This window comes from Macaca fascicularis, chromosome 10 (assembly GCF_037993035.2).
Source record: "Macaca fascicularis isolate 582-1 chromosome 10, T2T-MFA8v1.1".
Taxonomy (NCBI): domain Eukaryota; kingdom Metazoa; phylum Chordata; class Mammalia; order Primates; family Cercopithecidae; genus Macaca; species Macaca fascicularis.
The window spans coordinates 83,516,327-83,541,939 of NC_088384.1; the positions used below are offsets into that span (position 1 = coordinate 83,516,327).

General features: G+C 52.4%; 1 protein-coding gene across 2 annotated transcripts; it reads left to right on the forward strand.

The window, feature by feature from the left end:
* The first annotated feature begins 10,683 nt into the window (after positions 1-10,683).
* Positions 10,684-25,527, forward strand: ADISSP (adipose secreted signaling protein). 2 transcript variants are annotated; one of them, XM_015457654.3, is made up of 6 exons: positions 10,684-10,760; positions 18,823-19,002; positions 20,334-20,476; positions 23,413-23,551; positions 24,505-24,627; positions 24,863-25,527. In XM_015457654.3, exons 2-6 carry the CDS (start codon positions 18,909-18,911, stop codon positions 24,961-24,963), a joined length of 600 nt encoding a protein of 199 aa, XP_015313140.1. In that variant the 5' UTR covers positions 10,684-10,760; positions 18,823-18,908; the 3' UTR covers positions 24,964-25,527. The 2 variants fall into 2 exon arrangements, with proteins under 2 accessions (XP_015313140.1, XP_045218509.1); XM_045362574.2 differs by having other exon boundaries at positions 18,823-18,927.
* Positions 25,528-25,613: the final 86 nt, after the last annotated feature.

The window sequence follows — 25,613 nt, forward strand, 5'->3', positions numbered from 1 at the left end:
TTTCCTGTGCCTGCCTTCTCTTTCTGCATTGATCTCTGAGGGGAGCGAGTTTCTGCTTCCCTTGTCCTCGATCTCCCCACCTCCGCCTTGAGTGAAAGAGCTTTCTGGACCCAGAGTGGGTCTCATCTTGTGGGTGGCTGGGTCCTGTGTGGCCACAGCTTGGTAGGTTGATGATATCACCAGGGGTCAGGTTATGGGCAGGATGACAGCCTAACTTTTTTTTTTTTTTTTTTTTTTTTTGCGACGGAATCTCGCTCTGTCACCCAGGCTGGAGTGCAGTGGCGAGATCTCAGCTCACTGCAAGCTCCGTCTCCCGGGTTCACGCCATTCTCCTGCCTCAGCCTCCTGAGTAGCTGGGACTACAGGTGCCCGCCACCACGCCTAATTTTTTTTTTTTGTATTTTTAGTGGAGACAGGGTTTCACCATGTTAGTCAGGATGGCCTCGATCTCCTGACCTCGTGATCCACCCGCCTTGGCCTCCCAAAGTGTTGGGATTACAGGCGTGAGCCACCGCACCCCGCCACAGCCTAACTTCTAACCCTGGCCTTAGATTGACCCCCAAACCCACCCTCACAGTGTTCTCCAACCTTGTCCAAACCCAACCTCAAACCCAGGTTTCAGATTCTTCCCAAATGTTGCCACGCACTCACGGTCAACCCTATGTATGACCCCTAACCCAGCCCTCTGTAGGACTGTCCTCCCTGCTCCTGTACAACTCCAACCCTGCCCACAGATGATCCCAACTTCAATGGATTGAGGCCAAGCTTTACTCCTAACCCTGGCCCACACACTACAGCCATGGCGTGACCCTAACTTTAATGGTTTTCTGACTACCAGTAATGTGGAACATTTGTAAATCCTAAGATCCATCGGGGCGTGGTGGCTCAGGCCTATAATCCCAGCACTTTGGGAGGCCAAGGTGGGTGGGTCACTTGAGGTCAGGAGTTCAAGACCAGCCTGGCCAACATGGTGAAAACTCATCTCTATTAAAAATACAAAAAATTAGCCAGGCGTGGTGACAGACACCTGTAATCCCAGCTACTTGGGAAGTTGAGGCAGGAGAATTGCTTGAAGCTGGGAGGCAGAGGTTTCAGTGAGCCAAGATCACACCACTGCACTCCAGCCTGGGCAACATAATGAGACTCTGTCTCAAAACAAAACAAACATCCTGAGATCCAACAATTCTGTTCCTAGGCATATACTCAGCACATACCCAAGGGAAACCTAGCCTCTTGTGTTCTGTGTTGTGGGAGACATGTAACAGCAACGTTCATAGCAACACTCTTTTTGTTTGTTTTTTCTTTTTTTTTTTTTTTTGAGATGGAGTCTCGCTCTGTCGTCCAGGCTGGAGTGCAGTTGCACGATCTCGGCTCACTGCAACCTCCACCTCCTGAGTTCAAGCGATTCTCTTGCCTCAGCCTCCCAAGTAGCTGGGATTATAGGCACATGCCACCACATCTGGCTAATTTTTAATATTTTTGGTAGAGACAGGTTTTACCATGTTGGCCAGGCTGGCCTCAAATTCCTGACCTCAAATCATCCACCTGCCTTGGCCTCCCAAAGTGCTGGGATTACAGGCATGAGCCACCATATCTAGCCTATAGGAGCACTCTTTGTAATAGCAAAAGAATTGAAAAGAACCTATACAAGTTATCCCTTACTATGTAGCAAATTACCACCAATTTAACAGCTTAGAACAACACATACTTATTATTATATCTCACATTTTCTGTGGGTCAAGAGTCCAGGCAAGGCTTGGCTGGGTCCTCTGCTTCAGTGTTTCTTTCCTACAAGGCTGGAAGCAAAGGGCCAACCAGAACTGCAGTTTCATCTGAAGGCACAACTGGGGAAGGATCTAGGCTTTCAGGCTTACTTGGTTGTTGACTCAATTCACTTCCTAGTGGGCTGTCAGACTAGAGGCTTTAGTGTTTTACTGGTTGTTGGCTGATGGCCACTGTCATTTCCTTGACACATGGCCATCTCTAGTATGGTAGCTTACTTCATCAAAGCCAGGAAGGGAGAGAGTTGATAATCTGCTACAAACAAGGGAGTTATAGGCCTGGTGCTGTGGCAGAGGTGCACTTCTCAGAGACAGACTTAGCTATATCTGGATACCAGGAGCAGAGGCCTCAAAGAGGAAGAACCTTCAGGACCTGGCCCAGCCTCTGCCATGCAGGAGGCCAACAGGTGAGGTTGTGACACCAGTCATCAAACCTGTATTCTGGGCCCACAGTGCTACTGCTAAGGCAGAACTATTAGCCTGCCCTGTCTCCTGGTCCTTGGGCCACTCTATCAGCCATTCCTACTAGCTTTACATATAGCAGCCTACAGGTGAGGTTACATGGATAAAAGTTTCAGAAAATAGAACTCTGGGGGCACATTGCAGACTATGGAGAGATTATGGTGCTAGAGCAAGGGTCAGTGTGTGTGAAGGGCTAATGGTTAGTTCAGGGCAAGTGGAGGGTCAGGTGGAGCCAGTGTTAACCTAAGACCAGGTGGAGCGCGTGGATGGGGCTCAGAACAAGGTCAGGAGTAGTCAGCAATTTTTATTTCATTTATTATTGAATATTTTAAATATTACTGAATGGGACTAAATATAATCCTTTGTTCATGACACTCTCTCCCCATTTGTCCATAATCAACTCACTTATGAACACCTATAAACCCACCTCCTGCCCCAAGAATGGAATTATTACAAATAACTTACACCTGCCATGTGCTTCTTGCATCTCCCCCTTGCTTCCACTCAGATATAACCACCATCCTAGATTTCATCCTTCCATTGCTTTTTCCTCCTTGTGGTAGACAGCTCCTAACGTGGCTCCCAGTAATCCCTGACTCCTGGTCGTCACCCCCATGTGTATCCCTTTCCTTGAATATAGGCTGGACTTAATGACTTGCTTCTGATAAGTAGAATACAGCAAATGTGATAGGATGTCAACTTTTGTGATTACATTAGATAAGATAATAACTCCCTTATTTTTAAATTTTTAAAAATTTTTTCTTTCTTTTTTTTTTTTTTTTTTTTTGAGACAGAGTATTGCTTTGTCACTCAGGCTGGAGTGCAGTGGTGCGATCTCGGCTCACTGCACCCTCCAGCTCCCTGGTTCAAGTGATTCTCCTGTCTCAGCCTCTCCAGTAGCTGGGATTACAGGCATGTGCCACCACGCCTGGCTAATTTTTGTATTTTTAGTAGAGACGGGGTTCCACCATATTGGTCAAGCTGGTCTCAAACTCCTGACCTCAGGTGATCCACCAGCCTCAGCCTCCCAAAGTGCTGGGATTACAGCCGTGAGCCGCCGGTGGCGCCCAGCCATAACACCCTTCTTTTTTAGAGACAGGGTTTTACTCTGTTGCCCAGGCTGGAGTGCAGTGGCACAATCTTGGCTAACTGCAACCCTGGCCTCCCAGGTTCAACCAATCTTCCCACCTCAGCCTCCTGAACAGGTGGGAAGACAGGTGTATACCACCATGTCCAACTAATTTTTTTTTTTTTTTTAATGAGACGGAGTCTCGCTCTGTCGTCCAGGCTGGAGTGCAGTGGCATGATCTCGGCTCACTGCAACATCCGCTTCCCAGGTTCAAGCGATTCTCCTGCCTCAGCCTTCTGAGTAGCTGGAATTACAGGCACCTGCCACTACGCCCAACTAATTTTTGTATTTTCAGTAGAGATGGTGTTTCACCATGTTGATCTAGCTGGTCTCGAACTTCTAACCTCAGGTGATCCACCCACCTCGGCCTCCCAAAGTGCTGGGATTACAGGTGTAAGCCACTGCACCTGGTCTTTTTTTTTTTTTTTTTTTTTTTTTTTTTTTTTTTTTGTAGAGACAGGATCTCGCTTTGTTACCCAGGCTGGTCTCCAACTCCTATGTTCAAGTGAGCCTCCTGCCTCGGCCTCCCAAAGTGCTGGGGATTACAGTGCTTGGCCCCTCTCCTCTCTCTAACTGACACTAAATCCGCTATCTTCTGGTTCATTCATTTGTTCTTTCCTCTAATATTTATTGAGTACCTACTACGTACTAAATACCAGGAATACAAAAGTGAGTATAAAATATGATTTGTTCCCTCCAGTGTTCACAACCCTACAGGAGAGGAAGGCATGCAAGGTTATTTAAACTTTGTTACTTAATGTTTTCAATAGATAAAACATATATATGATTTTTAAAAAACACATAAAAAGTGAAAAATTTTCTTGTTCCCAGCACATCTCTAATAGGGAACGTCTATCTTTAGTTTTTATGTATCCTTCCAGAATGACTTTATGTGACTATAAACAAACATGCACATTTGTCGTACTCTTATTTTTGAGACAGAGTCTTGCTCTGTCACCCAGGCTGGAGTGTAGTGGCACAATTTCAGTTCACTGCACCCTCCACCTCCTGGGTTCAAGTGATTCTTGTGCCTAGGCCTCCTGAGTAGCTGGGACTACAGGCACAACCCACCATGCCTGGCTAATTTTTATATATTTAGTAGAGATGGGGTTTCGCCATGTTGACCTGAGCACCTGAGCTCAAATGAACCGCCCGCCTTGGCCTCCCAAAGTGCTGGGCAAACAGGCGTAAACCACTGCACCTGGCTAAGGTTAACTTTATTTATTTATTTATTTATTTATTTATTTATTTATTTATTTATTTATTTATTTTTTGAGACAGAGTCTCGCTCTGTTGCCTAGGCTGTAGTGCAGTGGCACAATCTCAGCTCACTGCAAGCTCTGCCTCCTGGGTTCACGCCATTCTCCTGCCTCAGCCTCCCGAGTAGCTGGAACTGCAGGTGCCCGCCACCACACCCGGCTAATTTTTGTATTTTTAGTAGAGACGGGGTTTCACCTTATTAGCCAGGATGGTCTCGATCTCCTGACTTTGTGATCCACCCACCTCAGCCTCCCAAAGTGCTGGGATTACAGATGTGAGCCATCGCGCCCGGCCTAAGGTTAACATTTAAATCAGCAGATGAGGCTGGGCATGGTGGCTCATGCCTGTAATCCCAGCACTTTGGGAGGCCTAGGCGGGTGGATTGCCTAGGTGGTCAGGAGTTCAAGACCAGCCTGGCCAACATGGCAAAACCCCATCTCTACTAAAAATACAAAAATTAGCTGGGCGTGGTGGCACAAGCCTGTAATCCCAGCTACTCAGGAGGCTGAGGCAAGAGAATCACTTGAATCCAGGAGGCGGAGGTTGCAGTGAACCAAGATTGTGCAACTGCACTCCAGTCTGGGCAACAGAGTGAGACCCTGTTTCAAAAGTAAATAAATAATGCTGGACGCAGTGGCTCACGCCTATATAATCCCAGTACTTTGGGAGGCCAAGGCGGGCAGATCACCTGAGGTCAGGAATTCAAGACCAGCCTGGCCAACATGATGAAAACCCCATCTACTAAAAATACAAAAATTAGCCAGGCGGGGTGATGAGCGCCTGTAATCCCAGCTACTCGAGAGGCTGAGGCAGGAGAATCGCTTGAACCGGGGAGGTGGAGGTTGCAGGGAACCAAGATCATGCCACTGCACTCTGGCCTGGGCAACAGAGTGAGAATCCATTTCAAAAAACAAAAGGAAAAAAGAAACAAATCAGCAGATGAGTGAAACAGATTTCCCTCCCTAAGGTGAGTGGGCCATATCCAGTCAGTTGAGACCTAAATAGAAGAAAAAGGCTGGCCCTCCTCAAATAAGAGAGAATTTTTATTGCCTGGTGGCCTTTGAATGGGAGCATCAGCTTTTTTCTTACCTTTGGGCTCAAACTAAAACATTGATTCTTCCTTGGTCTCATACCTCCTGGCCTTTGGACTGGAGCTACATCATTGACTTTCCTGGTTCTCAGGTATTTGGACTCAGACTGGAACTAAACCATTGGCTCTCCTGGGTCTCCAACTTGCCAACTCACCCTGTAGCTCTTGGGACTGGTCAGACTCCATAATTTTGTGAGCCAATTCCTTATAATATGTCAGTCTTTCCTATCCGCCCTCTTTCCTGGTTCTGTTTCTCTGGAGAATCCTAGCTAATACAAAATTTTCCTTAGCAGGTTGGGCACGGTAGCTCACGCCTGTAATCCTAGCATTTTGGGAGGCTGAGGTGGGTGGATCGCTTGAGGCCAGGAGTTCGAGATAAGCCTGGATAACATTGCAAAACCCCATCTCTACTAAAAATACAAAAATTATCCCGACATAGTGGCTCATGCCTGTAATCCTGGCTACTTGGGAAGACATTGAAAACTTCCTCTTTTTTTTTTTTTTTTTAAGTCATATAAGATTATATTGTCTGTACCAAATTTATTTAAGAAGTCCTCTATTTATGGACATTTGAGTTATTTCCAATCTTTTGTTATTACAAGAATGCAACAATAAATAACCTCATACATTCATGATTTAGTATCATGTGGAAGTATATCTGAATGATAAATTCCAGAACTGGGGTTGCTAGATCAAAGAATATATGCACCTGTAATCTTTGTTGTGTTTTTCTTTTTCTTTTCTTTTTATTTTTTTGAGTCGGAGTCTCACACTATCGCCCAGGCTGCAGTGCAATGGCGCTATCTTGGCTCACTGCAACCTCTGCCTCCCGGGTTCAAGCGATTCTCCTGCCTCAACCTCCTGGGTAGCTGACATTACAGGCACCTGCCACCATGCCTGGTTAATTTTTTGTATTTTTAGTAGAGATGGGGTTTCACCAGGCTGTTTTTTTTTTTTCTTTTTTTTTGTGTGTATGCATTTGTAATCTTGATAGTTGTTGTGAAATTGTCCTCTACAAGGGCATGGCTGAGAGGAGAGACTGAAGACTGGTAGTCCATTGCCCTGCTTTGTTTGGTTTGCATGGTGTAGCGTTTTTTACAAAATTGCAAATTTTTATGTTGATGAGGATGTGAAGCAACAGGAACTCTTATACTCTGCTAATGGGAGTGTAAGTAAGTACAATCATTTTGGAAAACAATTTGCCAGTTTCTTTTAAACACATGCCATGGCTGGGTGCAGTGGCTCATGCCTGTAATCCCAGCACTTTGGGAGTCCAAGGTGGGTTGATCACCTGAGGTCAGGAGTTCGAGACCAGCCTGGCCAACATGATGAAACCCTGTCTCTATTAAAAATACAAAAAAATTGGCCAGGCATGGTGGCTCATGCCTGTAATCTCAGCACTTTAGGAGGCCGAGGTGGGCTGTTTACCTGAGGTTGGGAATTCGAGACTAGACTGACCAACATGGAGAAACCCCGTCTCTACTAAAAATACAAAATTAGCTGGGCGTGGTGGCGCATGCCTGTAATCTCTAAAAAAAATACAAAAATTAGCTGGGTGTGGTGGCATGTGCCTGTAGTCCTGGCTACTGGGGAGGCTGAGGTGGGAGGAGTGCTTGAGCCCAGGAGGCAGAGGTTGCAGAGCTGAGATCGCACCACTGCACTACAGCCTGGGTGGCAGAGTGAGACTGTCTCAAAAAAAAAAAAAAAAAAAAAAAAAAAGGTGGAATTACTCATTTCATTGATCATTTTTATTAGGTACTGCCAAGCAGTTTTCCAATGAGGTTATAGTTGTTTAATTTTTAATTAAAAAGAATAGAGGGCTGGGCACAGTGGCTTGTGCTTCTGGTCTGGTCTCACACATTAGGAGCCCAAGGTTGGGTGATCGCTTGAGGCTAAGAGTTTGAGACCAGCCTGGGCAACATAGTGAGACCCTGTCTCTGAAAAATAAAAATAAAAAAAACTAAGAGGGTGCAGAATACCATGTGTTTGGAGCTATAGCGAGTGTTGTGTATTTTTTTTTTTTTTTTTTTTTTTGAGACGGAGTTTCTCTCTGTCACCCAGGCTGGAGTGCAGTGGTGTCATCTGGGCTCACTGATCACAGGCGCCCACCACCATGCTAATTTTTTTGTATTTTTAGTACAGATGGGGTTTCACCATGTTAGCTAGGATGATCTCAATCTCCTGACCTCATGATCCGCCCGCCTCGGCCTCCCAAAGTGCTGTGATTACAGGCTTGAGCCACCGCGTCTGGCCGAGTGTTGTTGTTGTTGTTGTTGTTTTTAAAACTCACCAGGTTCTCATGGTGTGTGGATGTTTTATATGTGCTCCATCTGTTCTCCTAACCTGGAGTTGCTCCTAATTCTTGTCTTGCCTCCATCTCCAGGGAGCTTAGTAGGGGCCTGTGGTTTCCCTTGCAGAACCATCTAACTTTGGTAAGGCCCTCTGCACAGGAAGCCCCAGAGCCTGGGCACCACTCGTGTGGTAAAACAGACACATTGGGCAGTGATGGGGCAGCCATGTAACTCCTGCCCTGACTTCCTCCTGACATGAAGAGTCTCATTTTCTCCTGGAGGCTTTCCAGAACCATCTTTGGCTTTCCCTGAGAGCATGTAGTATCCCCAGGCACGGGCAGGTCTGTATTTCAACTCCTCCCAGTTGGCCAGACTGCCCAATGCCTGGGAGTGTGAGGAACATTTGGCAAGGACAGGAGACCACAGTTCTTTGTGTGTGGTGTCCCTCCTACACTAAACTGTGAGTGCCTTCCACTCCACAGAGCCTAGCACAATAACTTACTCATCAGACACATTCAGTAAATGTTTGCTGAAAGGAGTTGACAATTCGGAAATAACCCCGGGCTGTGCAGTTAGCAGCTAGTTTGTGTTTGAGAGAGCCCACACCAGAGATGGTTTTGAGGAGTTGGCTAGAAAGACTTTTGAAAAAAGCAGGGTTGGGCCAGGTGCGATGGCTCACACCTTTAATCCCAGCACTTTGGGAGGCTGAGGCGGGCAGATCACTTGAGGCTAGGAGTTCAAGACCAGCCTAACCAACATGGTGAAACCCTGTCTCTACTAAAAATACAAAAATGAGCCCTGGGTGTGGTGGCGAGCGCCTGTAATCCCAGCTGCTTGGGAGGCTGAGGCAGAAGAATGGCTTGAACCCAGGGGGGCGGAGGCTGTAGTGAGCCGAGATGGTGCCACTGAACTCCAGCCTGGGCGACAGAGTGACACTCTGTCTCAAAAATAAATAAATAGGCAAACCTTATCCTTGTTGAAGAGGGCTTGAATTTTGGCTATAAGAGAGTGGGGAGGACCTTCCAGGTTGGAAGGTTGGGTAAGGAGGGAGAGGGGATCACAAATGTCTGCACTGACCCAGAAGGTAATTAACCATGAGAAACAGGGATTGGTGGGGACTATGGTAAAGTGATGTGCTCTTACGGGGCTTGTAATGCCAGGCTGGAATGTGAGCCCATGTCGTTAGATGTTTTGATATTTCAAAAGAAGCCACGAAACCAGATTCCTGATTCCAGAAAGAGGAGGGGGAGGCAGGAGGGGGAAGAACTTTTTAAAAAAGCCCCATGTGGGCTAAACAAAATACATCTACAGGCCACTTGGGGCCCACCGTCTGCCAACTTTAGACCTTCAAGACAAGGTCTAAAGGTAGTGGGGTGGGAGTGGTTAGAGTGGGCAGGAGTGAGTGGGCTGAGATCAGAATGTGAAAAGCTCTCAATGTAAGTGCTGTCTCTCAAACGCGAGGGCACATGAATCACCCAAAATGCTGCTAAAGTTTGTGAAGCGCTACTGGAGACAGTCCCAGAGGGCTTTGGAGCAGGAGAGGGACGCGATGAAAACAAGAGCTCAGAAAGATTAATTTGCCAACAGTGTGCAGACAGGAGATCAGCAGACAGGTTATCGACCACAGGGTGGCAGACTTGAGGGCTCCTTTAAGGCAGCGACCCCGGCCCTGCTGAAGGGAAGCTGGCCTTCAGCCGCCCAGGCCGCCACTCCTCTAGTTCCGTTGGAAGGAAGGCGCTGCGTGCTCCGGACGGCTTACTGCGGGCACTTTGGGGAATCCGTCCCCACGGGCGAAGTATAGGTGGGGTGTTCGCGAACCGGCAGGCGGAGAGCACCGGCAAGAACCCCCGCAGAACGGAGGGCCACGCCTCTCGCTCCCCGGCTCATTGCAGGCGCCCACATCCCACCCTGCAGTGCCGAAAGAGGCGCATCTCGCTGCCATGGCGACCGCCTCCATGGAGACCGGGAGCAGAGGCTGCGGTCCCCGGGGGCGCGTCACAGGCTCTCCCAGCCCCCAGCCCGCGTGCCTTCTTTGTTCTGATGCTTCTCCAGGCCGGGCCGGGCTCCCGGGACGTGTCTCGGGCCCGCACGGGGGCGCTTCTTCCGACACAGGGGAAGGGGTGGAAGGGGAAGAGGTCCAAACCCTGGGGTCGAAATAGGAGTGATGGAGGGTTCCTCAGCTCCTGAACGAGACTAGCACGGCCCGTATCGATGGCCGAAGCCAGCGTGGAAGCCCTGGGAGAAAGGCCACCTTCAGGAGCTCCACCCAGCCCCGAGACGCGCCCGACAGCCCTCCCGACAACGCAGGGCCCAAGGGAGGCGCGTCCTAGCAGGCGTCAAGGCTGGAGGCGCTATCCCCTAGGCGGAAGGGGCGGGGGCGGGGCCAATCCGCGGCCCTCCTTCCCCCTCTTCCCGTGCCGGGTTCTGGCCCCTGGCCCAGTTGGGCCGCCTGCCCACCTTCCTCGCGAGAGCTCGCCCGGCAGGCGCGGACTCGCAGGGCGCAGCCTCATCGACCCTTGCACGTGACGTAGGCGGCCCTCGCCAGTTGGCCGTTCTTTGGAGCCCGCTTATTGGTCCGAAGCATCTCTTGCCCCACCCCCAGAGCAACCAATGGGCGGAGGCGGGGGCGTGCCGACGGGCGGGCGGCAGCCGCGCGGGGCTCCCTTCCTCGTGTTCGGCGTTGAGCCCCTGCAGCCGCCCGCAGCGGTCGTCCCTGCCCTCCCCGGCCCCGGGGTGCACCCCGCAAGGTGAGGCCACCTCTCTGCTCCCTGCCTCCCGGTTCCTTCCCGTTCGCCGAGGTCCCCTCCCGGTCCCGGCCCTGTCCTGAGCAGTCAGTGCCTGGGACCCCAGCGGCTATGATGGCAGGGCTGGGGTGGGGGGCTCCGCTGTCGGGGCCGGGCCTGGAAGACTCCCCAGCACCTAAACTAGAGTGATGTCAGGTTCCCGGGGCTTAGTGACCGTTAGCTGGTGCAGCTGGGGTGTTTTCTGCGAAGCGATTGTCCGGGGGCACGAGTGCGGTAGTGAGGGCGGGGGCGTAATGGGGTCAGCGCCCCACCCTCCCCACGACCCTGTTCATTGCCGCTGCCTCGCTGCATGACCTTGGAGGAGTAGCATCTCTGAGCCTCCGAGCCTCAGCACCCTCAGGAAGGAGGGCAGTGATGTCTGGGAGTGCGGGCTCCGGAGACTCCTGCGTCAGCCGAGGTGAGCGAAGGTGGGGAGCGCACAGGATTATCTCCGAGGGACAAAGCCGCTGCCTCGCAGCTAGGGATGGATTGGATGGGGGGGATGTCCGATTGCATTTCCCCCCTCCCCCTGAGATGACAAGAATGGGGTGTGGCGGGGGTGCCACACCCACAGGGATGGCTGCCGGAGAGGATAAAGGGTCCTACACCTGGGCCCCTGGGGCCTCGGGGGCTTGGGCTCCACCTCCCCCCCGGTGGCACGAAGGAGGAGGGACTGGATTTAGGTTCTGGACCGATGTTTCCATTAGTAAGCAGGGACTGAGAAAGGGAAGTCTTCGCTTGCCTTTCTTCTTGAATCTTGGCACTGGAAAGTAGGGGTAGGGCATTTTTCTGCCCCGGGGAGTTGAAGAAAGTCGGGGCGGCATCCCTATCTCCCTCCCATTCTGGTCTTCTGTGGAGGGAAAATGTAGCTGGATAACCCCCCACATTCTATCCATCCTGAGCTACGAGGCAGCAGCCCTGTCCCTGGGAGATAATCCTGTGTGCTCCCACCCTCACCTCGGCTGACTCCCTGGACCCAGCCTGGCCTCTGCTTCTTGGGACCTCTGGATCACAGGCCCAGGGCAGGGCCTAGGTGGGGCATGCCATCTGGAGGCTAAGCACCCACTAGCTGAGGGCAAAGAGGGGAGAATGCTGGGCAGAGAAGGGCAGCACTTGTTGGGGAGGCAGGAAGGTGTGGGTGGTGAGGGTCCCTTCTCCATATTCCCCCACCCCCACCCCCAGCACTTCACTGTTAGAGGGAGAGAGAACACCCATACTTATCTTTGCACCTTTGGCCCGCTGGAGGGAGAAGGAAATGAAGTCACATTAAGGCTGAGTTGATGTGAAGCTGCCACAACTTCTGACCTCCAGCCTCGCTTTTCTAGGCCTTGTTCTGAGTATGTGTGGCCCCTGCTGTGTCCAGTGCTGAGAGTCAGCAGGTCAATGTGGCCCCATCTCAAGGCCTTAATGGGTGTTCTTTTCACAGGCATGAGCTTTAATGGGAGGCTACGCAGTGCTTCTGCTGGACTGAGTGCTTGAGCCAGGACTGAGCCCCAGGCTAGGGTAGGAGAGGAAGAGGTAGGGAGGGTGGAAGGTTGCGGAGTTCCTGGCTCAAGAGAGAAAGACTTTGAACCACAATGAGAATGGGGATTGAAGAAGGAACGAGAAATGAGGTCTCATACGTTGGGAGCATACTGGCCAGAGGTGAATGGGTGTAACTCCTCTTCCTGCACCCTGGGCTGGGGACTGGAAGCTTGCTGACACCCCATCTCAGCAGGGAGGGTAAAATATTTTTTTTTGCTGGGGGGAGGGGCACCATGTTCCTCCCTGGTTATTTCCCAGTTTTCCAGGATGTTCATTCTGCACATCTTCCTTGTGAGCCCCTCTGGTTAGGGGGACTGGGAACTCACAGCATCTGTTCTCTGACCCTCCCTAGGGACCTGGCTGCTGTGGGAGTGGGAGAAGGGGCAGGCAGGAGGAGGGAGGCCCCCTCAACCCTTGAGCTGTTTTCCAAGAAGGCTGACATCCCTGGGGCCCACTCTAAGGGTCATTCCTGACTCCTCCAGGATTGGCCTGAAGTGCCTCTCTGACGGTGCTGCTGAAATTGCTGTTGCTTTAGAAACCAGGCCTTTGGGGGTTTGCTTTTGCAGAGGTGGGGGTGCATTGTCACAGAGCTTCAGACACAGTTACAGCAAACCCTGGGAGGAAGAGGCCACTGCTTATTCCTGTGTTACACATTAGGAAACAGGGACAGAGAAGTGAAAGAACTCACCCATGCAGCTAGCAAGGGCAGATCCTGAATTTGAACCAGGACTCCTGCCTCTGGGGGCCTTGTGGATTGAGCCACGGTGAAGCCTTGGTTAGCACAGGAGGAGGCTGGAGGCAGGGCCAGGCTTGGGTTTGTGTGGTGGCCTAGCTGTTCTCTGTGGACACAGCTGCAGCAGGGGAGGTCCAGTGCCCTCTTTGCCTGTTTCTGATGAGGAATTGTATGTGGACAAGAGTCCAGCTCCCAGGGGACAGTGACCAGCAGGTTCTCCATTGAGAAAGGAGGTTTGGTTTTCCCAGTTTCCTATGGCTTCCTGAAGTCACTTGCTTCCTGCCTCTATGTCCTCACTGTCCGGAGGGTTACAGGCCCTGAGTGTTTGCCCTTTACTGAATACTGGGCACTGCAGTGAGATGTGGGTCCCACCCTCAGTGGGGATGGGGCATGTCCCTCTCAAAGCAGGCATGGACAGGTAACCAGCTGATTGCAGCAAGGCCTGAGGAATGCCAGTGGGAGGCCACTTGGTGGGGGCCAGCGAGGGAAGCGCCCCCGGGCAGGGGTAGGGTAAGAGAGCGGGGTGGGGAGTTCTGCTTCCTGAGAGCCCCCAGTGCAGTCACTGGCTCTGACCATATCATTTAGTGCTGAAGTACGGGCCTTGGCCAGGCCCTCTAAGCAAATGTGATGTGATCATTCATTCAACAAACATAAACCAAACACAGCTCCTCCCTGTCTGGTGCTGCGCTGAGTGCCAGGGACACAGGGTTTGACAGAAACACAGTCACTAACCTCGTAAAGTGAGGAAGAGGGATATCAAACGATCCCAGACGTGAGAAAGGGGATTCCGTAAAGAGCTATAGTCCTGTCCTGGGATTTGCAGGGTATGCATCCTTAAAAAAGAAATGTTGGGGTTGAGACCCTGTCGAAGGTGTGGCTGGGAGGGATGGGATTGTTTCTGGCTGAAGGGATGACCTGGGCAAAGGCAGGGGGCCGGGTCAGGCAGTAGTTGGGGGGAAGACAGGGAGAGCGCCCTGCATGGACCGGGTCAGTGTTTTGTGAAAAGGACCTGTGGCCTTTGCTCACCAGCCACTAGTGCAGTTTGACCTGAGCCTTCAGGGAGCATCCTGGGAGATGGGGGGACCTTGTGGACCCTGGGCTGTCACTGCCTCCTGGCTGCAGAGGTGTGGCTGGGGCAGCCTCTGCAGGATAGGAGGAGGGCCTCACACTCTTGCACTTGGACATTTGTCATATGCTCTGAGTTCACAGCTTTGGGGGCAGCTGTAGTTGGTGGTGGGTTACGGCAGGCTGCTTTCCAAGACCAAGTTCCCTGGGGACAAGAGCTTTCTAGGGCTGAGGCAACCGACCCCACAGTGACCCTGGCCAGAGGTGAGTGGGTATAGCTCCACTTCCTGCACCCTAGGCTGGGGCCTGGAAGCTCACCTCTAAGAGGGGGTTGCTGGCCTGGTCCATTGGCCAGAGGGGGCTCCTGGTGGTACCCAAACTGTGAACACCCTGCCCATGAGGCAAGGCTTGGGCATGGGTTGACTTTGCCCACATTGAGGAGTGGGGAGTGAGGTGAGGCCACACCTGCTCCCAGGGCAGCTTGGCACCAGAGGGACCTTGAGGTCATGCCCTCCACAGGCCCAGCCCTAGACTATGAGGCCACCCTGTAGTTCCTCTTCTTTTCCTGGACTGACGAGCCAGTGTCACTCATCTCTAAATTCTTCAGTGTGTTTCCCTGAAAAAATAAGGACATACTTCTTTACCTAATACAATTCCATGATCGTACCTAACAAAGTCAACTCATTTCTTAGTGTCACCTCATGTCCAGGCCATTTACATTTTCCAGATCCCCCAAATGTCTTTTTCTTTTTTTTTTTTGAGACAGAGTTTTGCTCCTTTTGCCCAGGCTAGAGTGCAATGGCACGATCTTGGCTCATCACAACCTCCGCCTCCCGGGTTCAAGTGGTCTCCTGCCTCAGCCTCCTGAGTAGCTGGATTACAGGCATGCACCACCACGCCTTGCTAATTTTGTATTTTTTAGTAGAGACAGCGTTTCTCCATGTTGGCCAGGCTGGTTTCGAACTCCCGACCTCAGGTGATCTGCCTGCCTTGGCCTCCCAAAGTGCTGGGATTACAGGCATGAGCCACCGCGCCCAGCCTGTTTTTTTTTTTGAGACAGAGTCTCACTGTGTCACCCAGGCTGGAGTGCAGTGGCGGGATCTTGGCTCACTGCAACCTCTGTGTCCCAGGTTCAAGCAGTTCTCCTGCCTCAGCCTCCTGACTAGCTGGGATTACAGGCGCACACCACCACACCTGGCTAATTTTTGTATTTTTAGTAGAGATGGGGTTTTGCCATGTTGGCCAGGCTGGTCCCAAACTCCTGACCTCAGGCTTCCCGCCTTGGCTTCCCAAAGTGCTGGGATTATAGGTATGAGCCGCAGCACCTGGCCCCCACAGATGTCTTCTTTGATAGGTAGTTCGAAACACCCTCTACTTTATTTTTCTTCTCGCAGCTGATGTGGTGAAAAAAACAGGTCAGTTGTCCTGAAGATTATCCTTTTTTGGTCTGTAAGTGTGTGTTGATCTAGAACAGGGGTTGGCAAACCTTTGCTCTGAAGGGCCAGATCATAAATGGTTTAGACTTTGCAGGCCATATGGTCTCTATCATAACTACTTGGAAGTAGCTTTGTTTTAGTGCAAAAACAGACAACATGTAAGTGAATGAAGTGTAGTGTTCTATTAGTAAAACTTTTTTTTTTTTTTTTTTTTGAGACGGAGTCTCGCTCTGTAGCCCAGGCTGGAGTGCAGTGGCAAGATCTCAGCTCACTGCAAGCTCCGCCTCCCGGATTCACGCCATTCTCCTGCCGCAGCCTCCCAAGTAGCTGGGACTACAGGCGCCCGCCACCTCGCCCGGCTAGTTTTTGTATTTTTAGTAGAGACGGGGTTTCATCGTGTTAGCCAGGATGGTCTCGATCTCCTGACCTCGTGATCCGCCCGTCTCGGCCTCCCAAAGTGCTGGGATTACAGGCTTGAGCCACCACGCCCGGCCTATTAGTAAAACTTTATTTACAAAAAACTTTATTTTCCAGGCCCGGCGGCTCATGCCTGTAATCCCAGCACTTTGGGAGGCTGAGGTGGGCGGATTGCTTAAGCTCTGGAATTTGAGACCAGCCTGGGCAACCCTGTCTCTACAAAAATTAGCCAGGCATGGTGGTGTGTGGCTGTGGTCTCAGCTACTTGGGAGGCTGGGGTGGGAGGATTGCTTGAGCCTGGGAGATCAAGGCAGCAGTGAGCTGGACTCCAGCCTAGGCTGGACAGAGTGAGACCCTGTCTCAAAAACAAAAAAACAGGCAGCAACTCTACCATCAGCTGCGTAATCAGCTGTAGTTTGCCGCTTTCCTATCTAGAACAATCTCCCTTGTTTTCTTTTTCTTTTTCTTTTTTTTCTTGAGACAGAGTCTCACTGTGTCGCCCAGGCTGGAGTGTCGTGGTGCGATCTCGGCTCACTGCAACCTCTGCCTCCTGTATTCAAGTGATTCTCCTGCCTCAGCCTCCCAAGTAGCTGGGACTATAGGCGCCTGCCACGACACCCGGCTAATGTTTGTACTTTTAGTAGAGACGGGGTTTCACTATGTTGGCCAGGCTGGTCTTGAACGCCTTACCTTGTGATCTGCGAAACTGCTGGGATTATAGGTGTGAGCCACCATGCCTACCCTGTTTTATTTTTCTTCTTGACATTTGAAAACAAAAACAAAAACAAAAAACAGGTCAGTCATCCTGTAGAATGTCCTGCCTTCTGGGCTTGTCTCATTGCTTTCTCATGGAGTCATTAAATTTGTTCCACTCTCCTTTGTGTTTTCAGCAAATAAGAAGTTGAAGCTAGAGGCTGGTTTAGATCCAGGTTAAACCTTTTTGGCAGGAATCCCTTGTCAGTGATGCTGTGACTTTGGGCTGCCTCACTTCAGGAGGCATCAGTGTGACAGGCTGTCCTGCACAAAGTAGAGAGAGAGACCAGTGGGTGACTGGGAGTAGTCACATCCCTCCATTGCAAACTCGTGCTATTCCTCTTAAACACCAGGTCCTCGGCCAGGCACGGCGGCTCACGCCTGTAATCCCAGCACTTGGGAGGCCATAGTGGGCAGATCACTTGAGGTCAGGAGTTTGAGACCAGCCTGGCCAACATGGTGAAACTCCATCTCTACTAAAAATACAAAAATTAGCCAGGCATGAGTCTCAGCTACTTGGGAAACTGAGGCAGGAGAGTCGCTTGAACCCAGGAGGCAGATGTTGCAGTGAGCTGAGATTGTGCCATTGCACCCCAGCCTGGGTGACAAGAGCGAAACTCTGTCTCAAACAAAACAAAACAAAACAAAACCAAAGAAAAAAAAAAACCACACACACACACCCCAGGTCCTCTGTCAGTGACACTTGGGCACCTGTGAGTATCTGCTTCCTGTCAACCTTCCCTTCTGGTTTAGCATCCACTGGCTCTGGTTGCCTCCAGCATTTGTTTCTTTTCTTTTTTTTTTGAGACGGAGTCTCGCTCTGTCGCCCAGGCTGGAGTGCAGTGGCCAGATCTCAGCTCACTGCAAGCTCCACCTCCCGGGTTCACACCATTCTCCTGCCTCAGCCTCCCCAGGCGCCCGCCACCTCGCCCGGCTAGTTTTTTGTATTTTTTAGTAGAGATGGGGTTTCACCGTGTTAGCCAGGATGGTCTCGATCTCCTGACCTCGTGATCTGCCTGTCTTGGCCTCCCAAAGTGCTGGGATTACAGGCTTGAGCCACCGCGCCTGGCCCAGCATTTGTTTCTTTAGGGGTTGCAGAATGACTTAGCATTTGGTCATTTCTTTGTTATTTATTAGCAGGAATTCTTCCCGAAAGAAGAGCTTTCCGTCAACCACCAGGGCAATTTGGTCACAAGAAAGGCCAAGAGACAGGCCGAATTATTTCTCTTTAATCCCTAGCTTTCAGAGTAAAGAGGGCACTGCTACCGTCAGTGGTGACAAATGAGGGCTTTTGAGGGCTTGGGTTTGTTTGTTTTGCTTTCCCTCGTCTTTTTTAATAATCTCTGTGAATGCCCTGCTTTTATGTGTTCCATCTGTTTCCATCAGTTGCACTCATTATTCTTTTTGATGCTCAGATAGTCCCAGCTCGGCCCATTGGAGGCTTCCTGGGGTGCCTCTCACTGCCCCTGTGCTGAGGCTGCCGTTGGGGAGATGAGCCGGAGGCAGGCCTGAGACTCGGGGCAGGGTCTGAATGGCGGGTTCAGATGGGGGCACACCCCCTCCACAGGCATCTGTTTTGCACATGGCCCTGACCGATCACCAGGAGGGAAAGCCCTAAGAACATGTTTCTTTTATGTGATCCCCTGTTCTTGCCCACCATCAAGCACACTGTTGCCTCTGACCTCACCCAGCTGCATTGCTTGTGCAACCTGAATAATGTAGCTCTAGGCCCAGCCTTCAGGGTCAGCAAGACCAGAACTGGTCCCTGGAAAATACCCATAAAATCCTCCTTTCCAGGCTGCCCCTCCTGCCAGCCTCTGGGAGTGCTGGGGATAGGAGTCCTATGCTGTTGCTTTGGCACCTAGAAGCTGTAGCTCAGCACATGCTGGCAGAACCCTGAGTCACTGGGGTATCACGAAGGGGTGAGGGCTCTTGGTGAATGTGGGCAGGAGCCCCCATGCTAGAGAGTACAGACACCACTTGGGCTGCTGAGAGCAGTAGCAGTTTGAGTCCTTCCTAAAGGGAGCTCCTCTGCTCTCCCCAAACCATGGGTCCATGGGTGGCCCTGACCCCTGCCCTCCCCACTCCCTATCTTCAGGCTCCTGCTGGTGTCCCTGGAGCATGGGAGGCCGCTGAGTGTGAGTGGCGGTGTCCGGCAGGAGCTGCGTGGCAGGGAGGGCGTCCATGGCTGCGGCTAACAAGGGTAAGTGCCTTCCTGGCCTGGTGGGGCTTGCACAAGCTCTTCCAGTGGGCCCTGGTAGGAGGGCCATTGCTGCAGGTAGGGCCCGCGCCACCTGTGTATGTGTGTGCATGTGTGAGTGCGTGTGTGTTGGTGTGCGAATGTGATTGGGAATATGTCAGTGTTTGTACCAGGTCCTGGGGCTCATACAAGCCCTAGCAGGGACCCCTGTGGACCCCTGTGGAGCCCTGCTGACTCCTTAGGCTCGTCTGTGGAGATGTGTGCTCTTGTGTCTCTGTCCTTCCACTGTGGGGGTTGGGGGAGCTGATGGGGCTTGTGGTGAGCACTGAGTCTGGTGATATGGGAGGGCCACAGCAGGCTGTGGAAGGGAATTTGAGTTTCGTTCAGAATCCAGAAGGGATAAGGGAGGGTTTTAGGCCAGGGTGATCTGGTGAGATTAGAGGGTTAGTTCTGTGGGGCTCACCAGGGATTGTGGATGTGCCAGGCTGGCCCCCTGGGCCTCCGAGTATCCAAGAGGCCGGCTCAAAGCTGGATCAGGTCCTCCCACTAAGAGGACCCTGGGCAGAGCTCTTGGTGGGAGGGCCTAGGGGCCAGGGGTCAGAGAGGACTAGGGCCATGCTCTCGGCCTCCCCAGCCTGAGTGTTCATCCAGTCCAGGCCTTCAGCGCGGCTCCTGGCTACCCTACCTTTCCCATCCCTCTGCCCTTTCTGGTCTTGGAGAACCCGACCCAGCTCAGAGACAGCTGAGGACCTTGATGGTGGGTTAGGCAGAGGAAGGAAGGGGGTCTTGGGGTGGGTCTGGAAGCTTCCTTGGGTTCTCTCTTCTTGCTTGCCAGTGGCCAGTGAGGTTTAGTGGCAGCTGCAGCCTTGCCTAGGTGGGCTGAGTGTATTTTTTGATCCCCTTTGTTTCTGCCACCCCTAGGCAGATCCCCTAGAGCCTGTTCCTGTCCCTGCCCCTTCAGGTTTGGGTCATGAGGATGGGCAGGCAGGGGCCTCATGCACTGACACAGCTTGGGGGTAGGCCCCAGGGATGGGGGGCTTTGCACTATGAAGGAGAGCACTGGGCAGGGTATCCAGAGGACTGGCCTGAGCCCCACGCTGCCCTGGCTTGGTGGGAGTCTGGAAGACTGTCCCTTCCTGTCTCTGGCACCAGCCCCATCCCCTTCAAGTAAGGGTCATATTAGCCAGTCCCTGAGTCCCCCCACACCCCCTCTCAGGGGGATGCATTTTTGTGGGAAGACTCGGGGGGCCTCAAGCCTCATGATCCCAGTGTCCACCTAGCCTTGAAAAGAGCCCAGCCAGTGGGAGCTGGATGATGTCAACGGCAGTCTTGGGGGCGACGAGGGGACAAGCGGGAGGAGTTTCCTGGGGACACGGAAAGCCCTCAGAGCCCTCTCTCACTCTTCCTAGGCAACAAGCCCAGAGTCCGGAGTATCCGCTTTGCGGCAGGCCATGATGCGGAAGGATCCCACAGCCACGTCCACTTTGATGAGAAGCTGCATGACTCGGTGGTCATGGTCACCCAGGAGAGTGACAGCAGCTTTCTGGTCAAGGTACATGCACACCTCCCCCATCAGCAGCTTCTCCCACTCCCCGGCTCTGCCTGGCTTCTGGGTGCCTGTCCCCTTTCCTCTCAGCTGGGCTTATAGGCATGTCTGTGCCTTTCCCTGTGCCTTGGTTTCCCCATCTGTCAGATGGGAGGCAGTGAGATTTCAATGAGATGAGAGCATTTAGAATGTCATCCAGATCAAGAATGTCATCCAGATCAAGATGAGCAGAGCCATTGCTGTTATCTGCTTTACCCAGACAATAGCAATGGAAGGCAGTGTCGCGGCTATGGTGCCACTGGCCCAGGTTCAGGTCTGGGCCAGCCGTTCTGGCTCTGTGACCTTGGGACCTGAATTTCTCTTCTCTCAAGTGGAGACAATCATATTACCTAGACTTGGTATGAGAATGGAAGAATGTATGTATGTGATACAGGTGTGAAGCTAATTACAGCAATAACAAGGTGCAACTTTCTTTTTTAACCCTTCTTTGCCCAATCTCTGGCTGAGTTAGGCTCTTTGAAGTAGTATTATCACCCCCTGTTTTCTGCTTGGTGGAGCTGGGTTGGGGAAAATTGAGACTGAGGCCTTATTTATTCAGTCAATAAATGAAGGGTCCAGAGTTGAACAGGAGTGCCCTTGGGTCGGGGGAGGTCTGGCCTATTGAGCTGGACCTGCAGGGGGGTCTGCTGTGCTGCTCAAAAGGGGCCCAGGTTTAGTCTGGCCAACGTGTCAAAACCCATCTCTACTAAAAATACAAGAGTTAGCCGGGTGTGGTGGCGCACACCTGTAGTCCCAGCTACTTGGGAGGCTGAGGCAGGAGAATTTCTTGAACCCAGGAGGCTGAGGTTGCAGTGAACTGAGATTGCGCCAGTGTACTCCAGTCTGGGCAACAGAGAGACTCCGTCTCAAACAAACAAACAAAAAAGGTGGGTTTTGTCTCCATTTCTGTCCAACTCTGAAGTTCCCACTCTTTGTCTTACAGCTGACAGCTTCCCCAAGAGAATAAACGGAACAAACCAACACTTAAAAATAGCTCTCTCCCCTCATTGCAAAATTCACTCATGTCTTAATAGACATGAGAAAATTTGGAAGACAGAGAAAATGTGAAGAAATTTAAAAGTACCCACAGTCATACTATCCCAAAATAACCATGGTTAATATTCTGATGTGTGTTATTTCAGCTTTTTTTTTTTTTTTCTTTTTGAGACGGAGTCTTGCTCTGTCACCAGGCTGGAGTACAGTGGCGTGATCTCGGCTCACTACAACCTCCAACTCCTGGGTTCAAGTGATTCTCCTGCCTCAGCCTCCGGAGTAGCTGGGATTATAGGCACATGCTACCACGCTCAGCTATTTTTTTATATTTTTAGTAGAGACGGGGTTTCACTCTTTTGGCCAGGATGGTCTCGATCTCCTGACCTCGTGATCCACCCCTGTCGGCCTCCCAAAGTGCTGCAATTACAGGCGTGAGCCACCGCGCCCAGCTTATTCCAGCTTTTTAAAATTTTATTTATTTATTTTTCTGAAAACACTATGGTGACGGATCCAGCTTATTTTAAAAAGCGTTGTTTCCAAAAACAAAAGCTGGCATCACCATGTCCACACTGGTTTTTGCTTGTTTCTGTTGTGAACTGTCTCCTGTGTCAGTAAATAATTTTCCACGAGATTTTACAACTGCCTACTGCTCCATGATATGTGTCATCATTGACTTAGCTGGCTCCCTATTCCTGGGTGTTACGGCTGTTTTTGTTTTCATTGTTATAAATAAGGCAGCGAAGAGTATTTTTTTGCACATCTCTATTTCCCCTGGAAAATTCTACAAGTAGTACCCCTGGGTCACAGGGTCACAGTTAGCAGGTACAGCCAGAAAGCCTTCTTGAGGGGTGTGCCCTCTACCAGCAGAGCATGAGGGGGGCACATGGACTGAGGTTTGTCATGTAGCAATATCGACCTGGTCCCATTGAACAGCTAAAACTCTCTGCAGCCAGTCCCAGTTGGCCCCCAGGGATGGGGCTGCCCAGCCCCAGTAACTGTGAGCAGGAGTTTGTGTGCTCATGTGAGCTGGGAGTACAGCATGCACCCTTTGCCTGCTGGCCTGACACCCCTGCCAGTCATCCTGCTTAGCAACCACCCTGGCTTGTGACCCTTCATACTACTGGAGTTTCCAAGAATGGCATTTGTTCCAGAGGGTGGCTGTCACCAAGCACTGTGAATGAACAACAGAAATTGCTTGGGTTGTGAGTATGGGCCATTGGGCATAGTCAGCCTTTGAGTGGGCAGGCGGGCATCCACAATCCGGTGCCAGCAGGGCAGCCAGGAGCCCCAGTTCAATGGCTGGTGCCAGGCCTATGGTCCAGCTCTGGGCTGACACAGCTGGTCTACTGTCGTGTCTCTAATTTGATCCCATCCCTCATCCCGCACTGTCTGTGGCCTGGTGTCATCCTATGAGCGAATGGAAGACCAGCATCCTTGACCCTGGGATACTGGCAGTGATGGGGACAGGTGGATGACCTGTGGGACTTTGAACCTTTCCTTGTAGGCAGTGGGTGGTACCTTGCTGGGTGCCATGCATGGCAGGAGTGGTTAAGAAGTCTAGGGAGGACTTGACCCTGGCCACACTATGTGGCCTTTGGCCAATCATTTTGTGGCTTCCATTTTCTCGTCTATGAAATGAGCCACTGAGGACTTTGGGGCCTGTGAGACAGATGCTGAGGATCTTGCTGGCCAAGCTGTAGGGCTGGGACCCTCAAGGGAAGGGGTCTGTGAAAGGGCTGGGACCACTGGGCTGGGTGGTCGATCAGCTAGAGTGATGGAGGGAATTGGGCTTTCTGGGCTCTCTGGGGAAGCAGGTGCTGGGGTCCATGGGATCATAGGTGACACAACTGGGTGGGCCTGGGGGAAGCAGGAAGTGAAGGTGCCTCCCTCCCCCACCTCTCTTGCTGTAGGTTGGCTTCCTGAAGATCCTGCACAGGTATGAGATTACCTTCACTCTGCCCCCAGTGCACAGGCTGAGCAAGGACGTCCGTGAGGCACCTGTCCCCAGCCTGCACCTCAAGCTCCTCAGTGTGGTGCCCGTCCCTGAAGGTGCGTCCCCTCCTCCAGCAGGCCCATAGGGAGTGGGAGTGAGAACATGGGGTGCTCCCTTACCCCCAACTAGGGTGGATGGGCAGCTCAGCAAGTCGGGGACATGGCACCTCTTTGTGAGCTTGCAGTGTGGCAGCACAGCAGGTCCCACACTCCAGGCCTTGCTCCCTGTCCCTGAACAGAAGTCCATGAGCTCGTACTTGCCTGTACCTGCCCATGGTGTGATGGTTACCTCTGTGGGGCAGTAACCAAGACGGGAGCCGCTGAGGAACTTGTTTGAAGCCTCCAGCTCTCCCTCCTGCTTCCCTAACCCTCGAGAAAAACCTGCTGGAGCTACACACACCTTGTGGATAACTCCTAGTACCCACCAGTCCCAGGCCTTGGATTTCAGGCTGCTGTTCCTATCAGGCTCCCTTCAGGTCCTGCCCCACCCCCAGCTCCCAGGCTGGCAGAGGCTAGGGTGTCAGTTTCATGGAGCTCCAGCTTCAGTTTCCTGTCCCCATCACCAGCCTCCCCATAACCTTGTCCTTCAATGGATTGAGACCCCTCAGGCCTTTACCTCTTGCCATCTGATCTGCTCAAAGCCTACCCCGCCCCACCCCCCTCATTCCTCATCACCGCCTCTCCCTGCCTTCCTTTTGGGAGAAAATAGCCAGACCTTCTTTTGGAAGCCTGAATTGGACCCTACTTCATTCACTCTTGGAGCCACATTGGGGTGGCCCACAGGCTGGAGGCATGTCCAGCTCACTGAAGAATGGGTAAATTTTTGAGACCTCTGCACCCCTGCTAGGGGGAATGGGTCTCTGGGCTCCAGAAGGGCCATCCCTGCCCCTTTCTTGGGGCAACACAGCATGTAGCCCCCCGCCATGGTGGTGGGTAGGGGCCAGTGAGTGCCAGGGGTAGGATCGGGAGGCTGAGGGAGGTACTGACCACTTGCCTCTGTCCCCGGGCAGGTTATAGTGTCAAGTGCGAGTACTCAGCACACAAAGAGGGCGTCCTCAAAGAGGAGATACTGCTAGCCTGCGAAGGTGGCACCGGCACCTGTGTGCGCGTGACGGTGCAGGCCCGCGTCATGGGTGAGAGCGTGAGGCTCCTGGTTGGAGGAGGGATGCACAAGCTCGACTGCAAGGGTTTCTGTCCTCAGGGAACCAGGGCTGAACAAGGGCTCCTTGCCCAGTTTGGGGGTTCTCAACCTCCTTGGTGGGTCCCCACCTCCAGCTGATCCCTGAGGGAAGGGGAGGGGTCCCCTTAGTGGGCCGCATGGGTGGGGCCAGGGGCCAGCATGGCACTGACTTGCACCCCACCTTGCAGACCGACACCACGGCACGCCCATGCTGCTGGACGGTGTCAAGTGCGTGGGCGCCGAGCTGGAATATGACTCAGAGCACAGCGACTGGCATGGCTTTGACTGAGGCCTGAGGCCCCGCCTGCCCCGGGCCCCTCAGCCTTAAACCCCGCCTTGTCCCCCCGACATGCTGCGTGATGGTGTGGCTTCCTCGCCCCTCTCTGGGGTGGGCGTGGGGGTGGAGTGGCCTTGCCCACGCCTCTCACCTCTGCCTTCATTTGTGCCGCCACCCTGCCCCTCCCGCGTCCTCCTCTCCCACTTCCTCCTCTCCGTGTGCCTCAGTCTCCTGCCGGAAGAAATGGGTTGAGCCCGAAAGGAGGCTGTCTGAGGAAGGGAGAGGGAGGGCCTGGGGTGGGTTTCCCACTCCCCACCCCAAGCCATAGGGGCTCCAACCAGGGTCTGGGAGAGGATGGAGCTGGCTCTGTGGCGTCGTGGCCCCATTACTGCTGCTGCTGCCTTGCTTCAGCCACCTCTCCTGCCCCTCCCTCGTCCCCACTGCTATCCACCATGAGTAGGAGGGAGGTGCAGTCCCCAGCCCCCCCCCCCAGCCCTCAGGTCTGTGTTACTTGGTTTTTAAGCGACTGGTTGGGATAGAACCCTAAAGAAATAAAACTTCCAGTGGATACCGGAAGCCAGGTGGATTTTTGTTCTCTGGGGTTGGGGTAATGCCTACTCCTTTGCAGATGGGCCAAGGAAGGACTTGGGTAGACTCACTCA

Excerpts from the sequence above, each read along its gene's own strand:
- ADISSP (XM_015457654.3), top strand. The coding sequence starts at position 18,909 with ATGGCTGCGGCTAACAAGGGTAAGTGCCTTCCTGGCCTGGTGGGGCTT. Across the intron at positions 19,003-20,333 it reads TAGGAGGGCCATTGCTGCAG|GCAACAAGCCCAGAGTCCGG; the intron begins GTAGGGCCCGCG and ends CACTCTTCCTAG. Across the intron at positions 23,552-24,504 it reads TGTGGTGCCCGTCCCTGAAG|GTTATAGTGTCAAGTGCGAG; the intron begins GTGCGTCCCCTC and ends GTCCCCGGGCAG.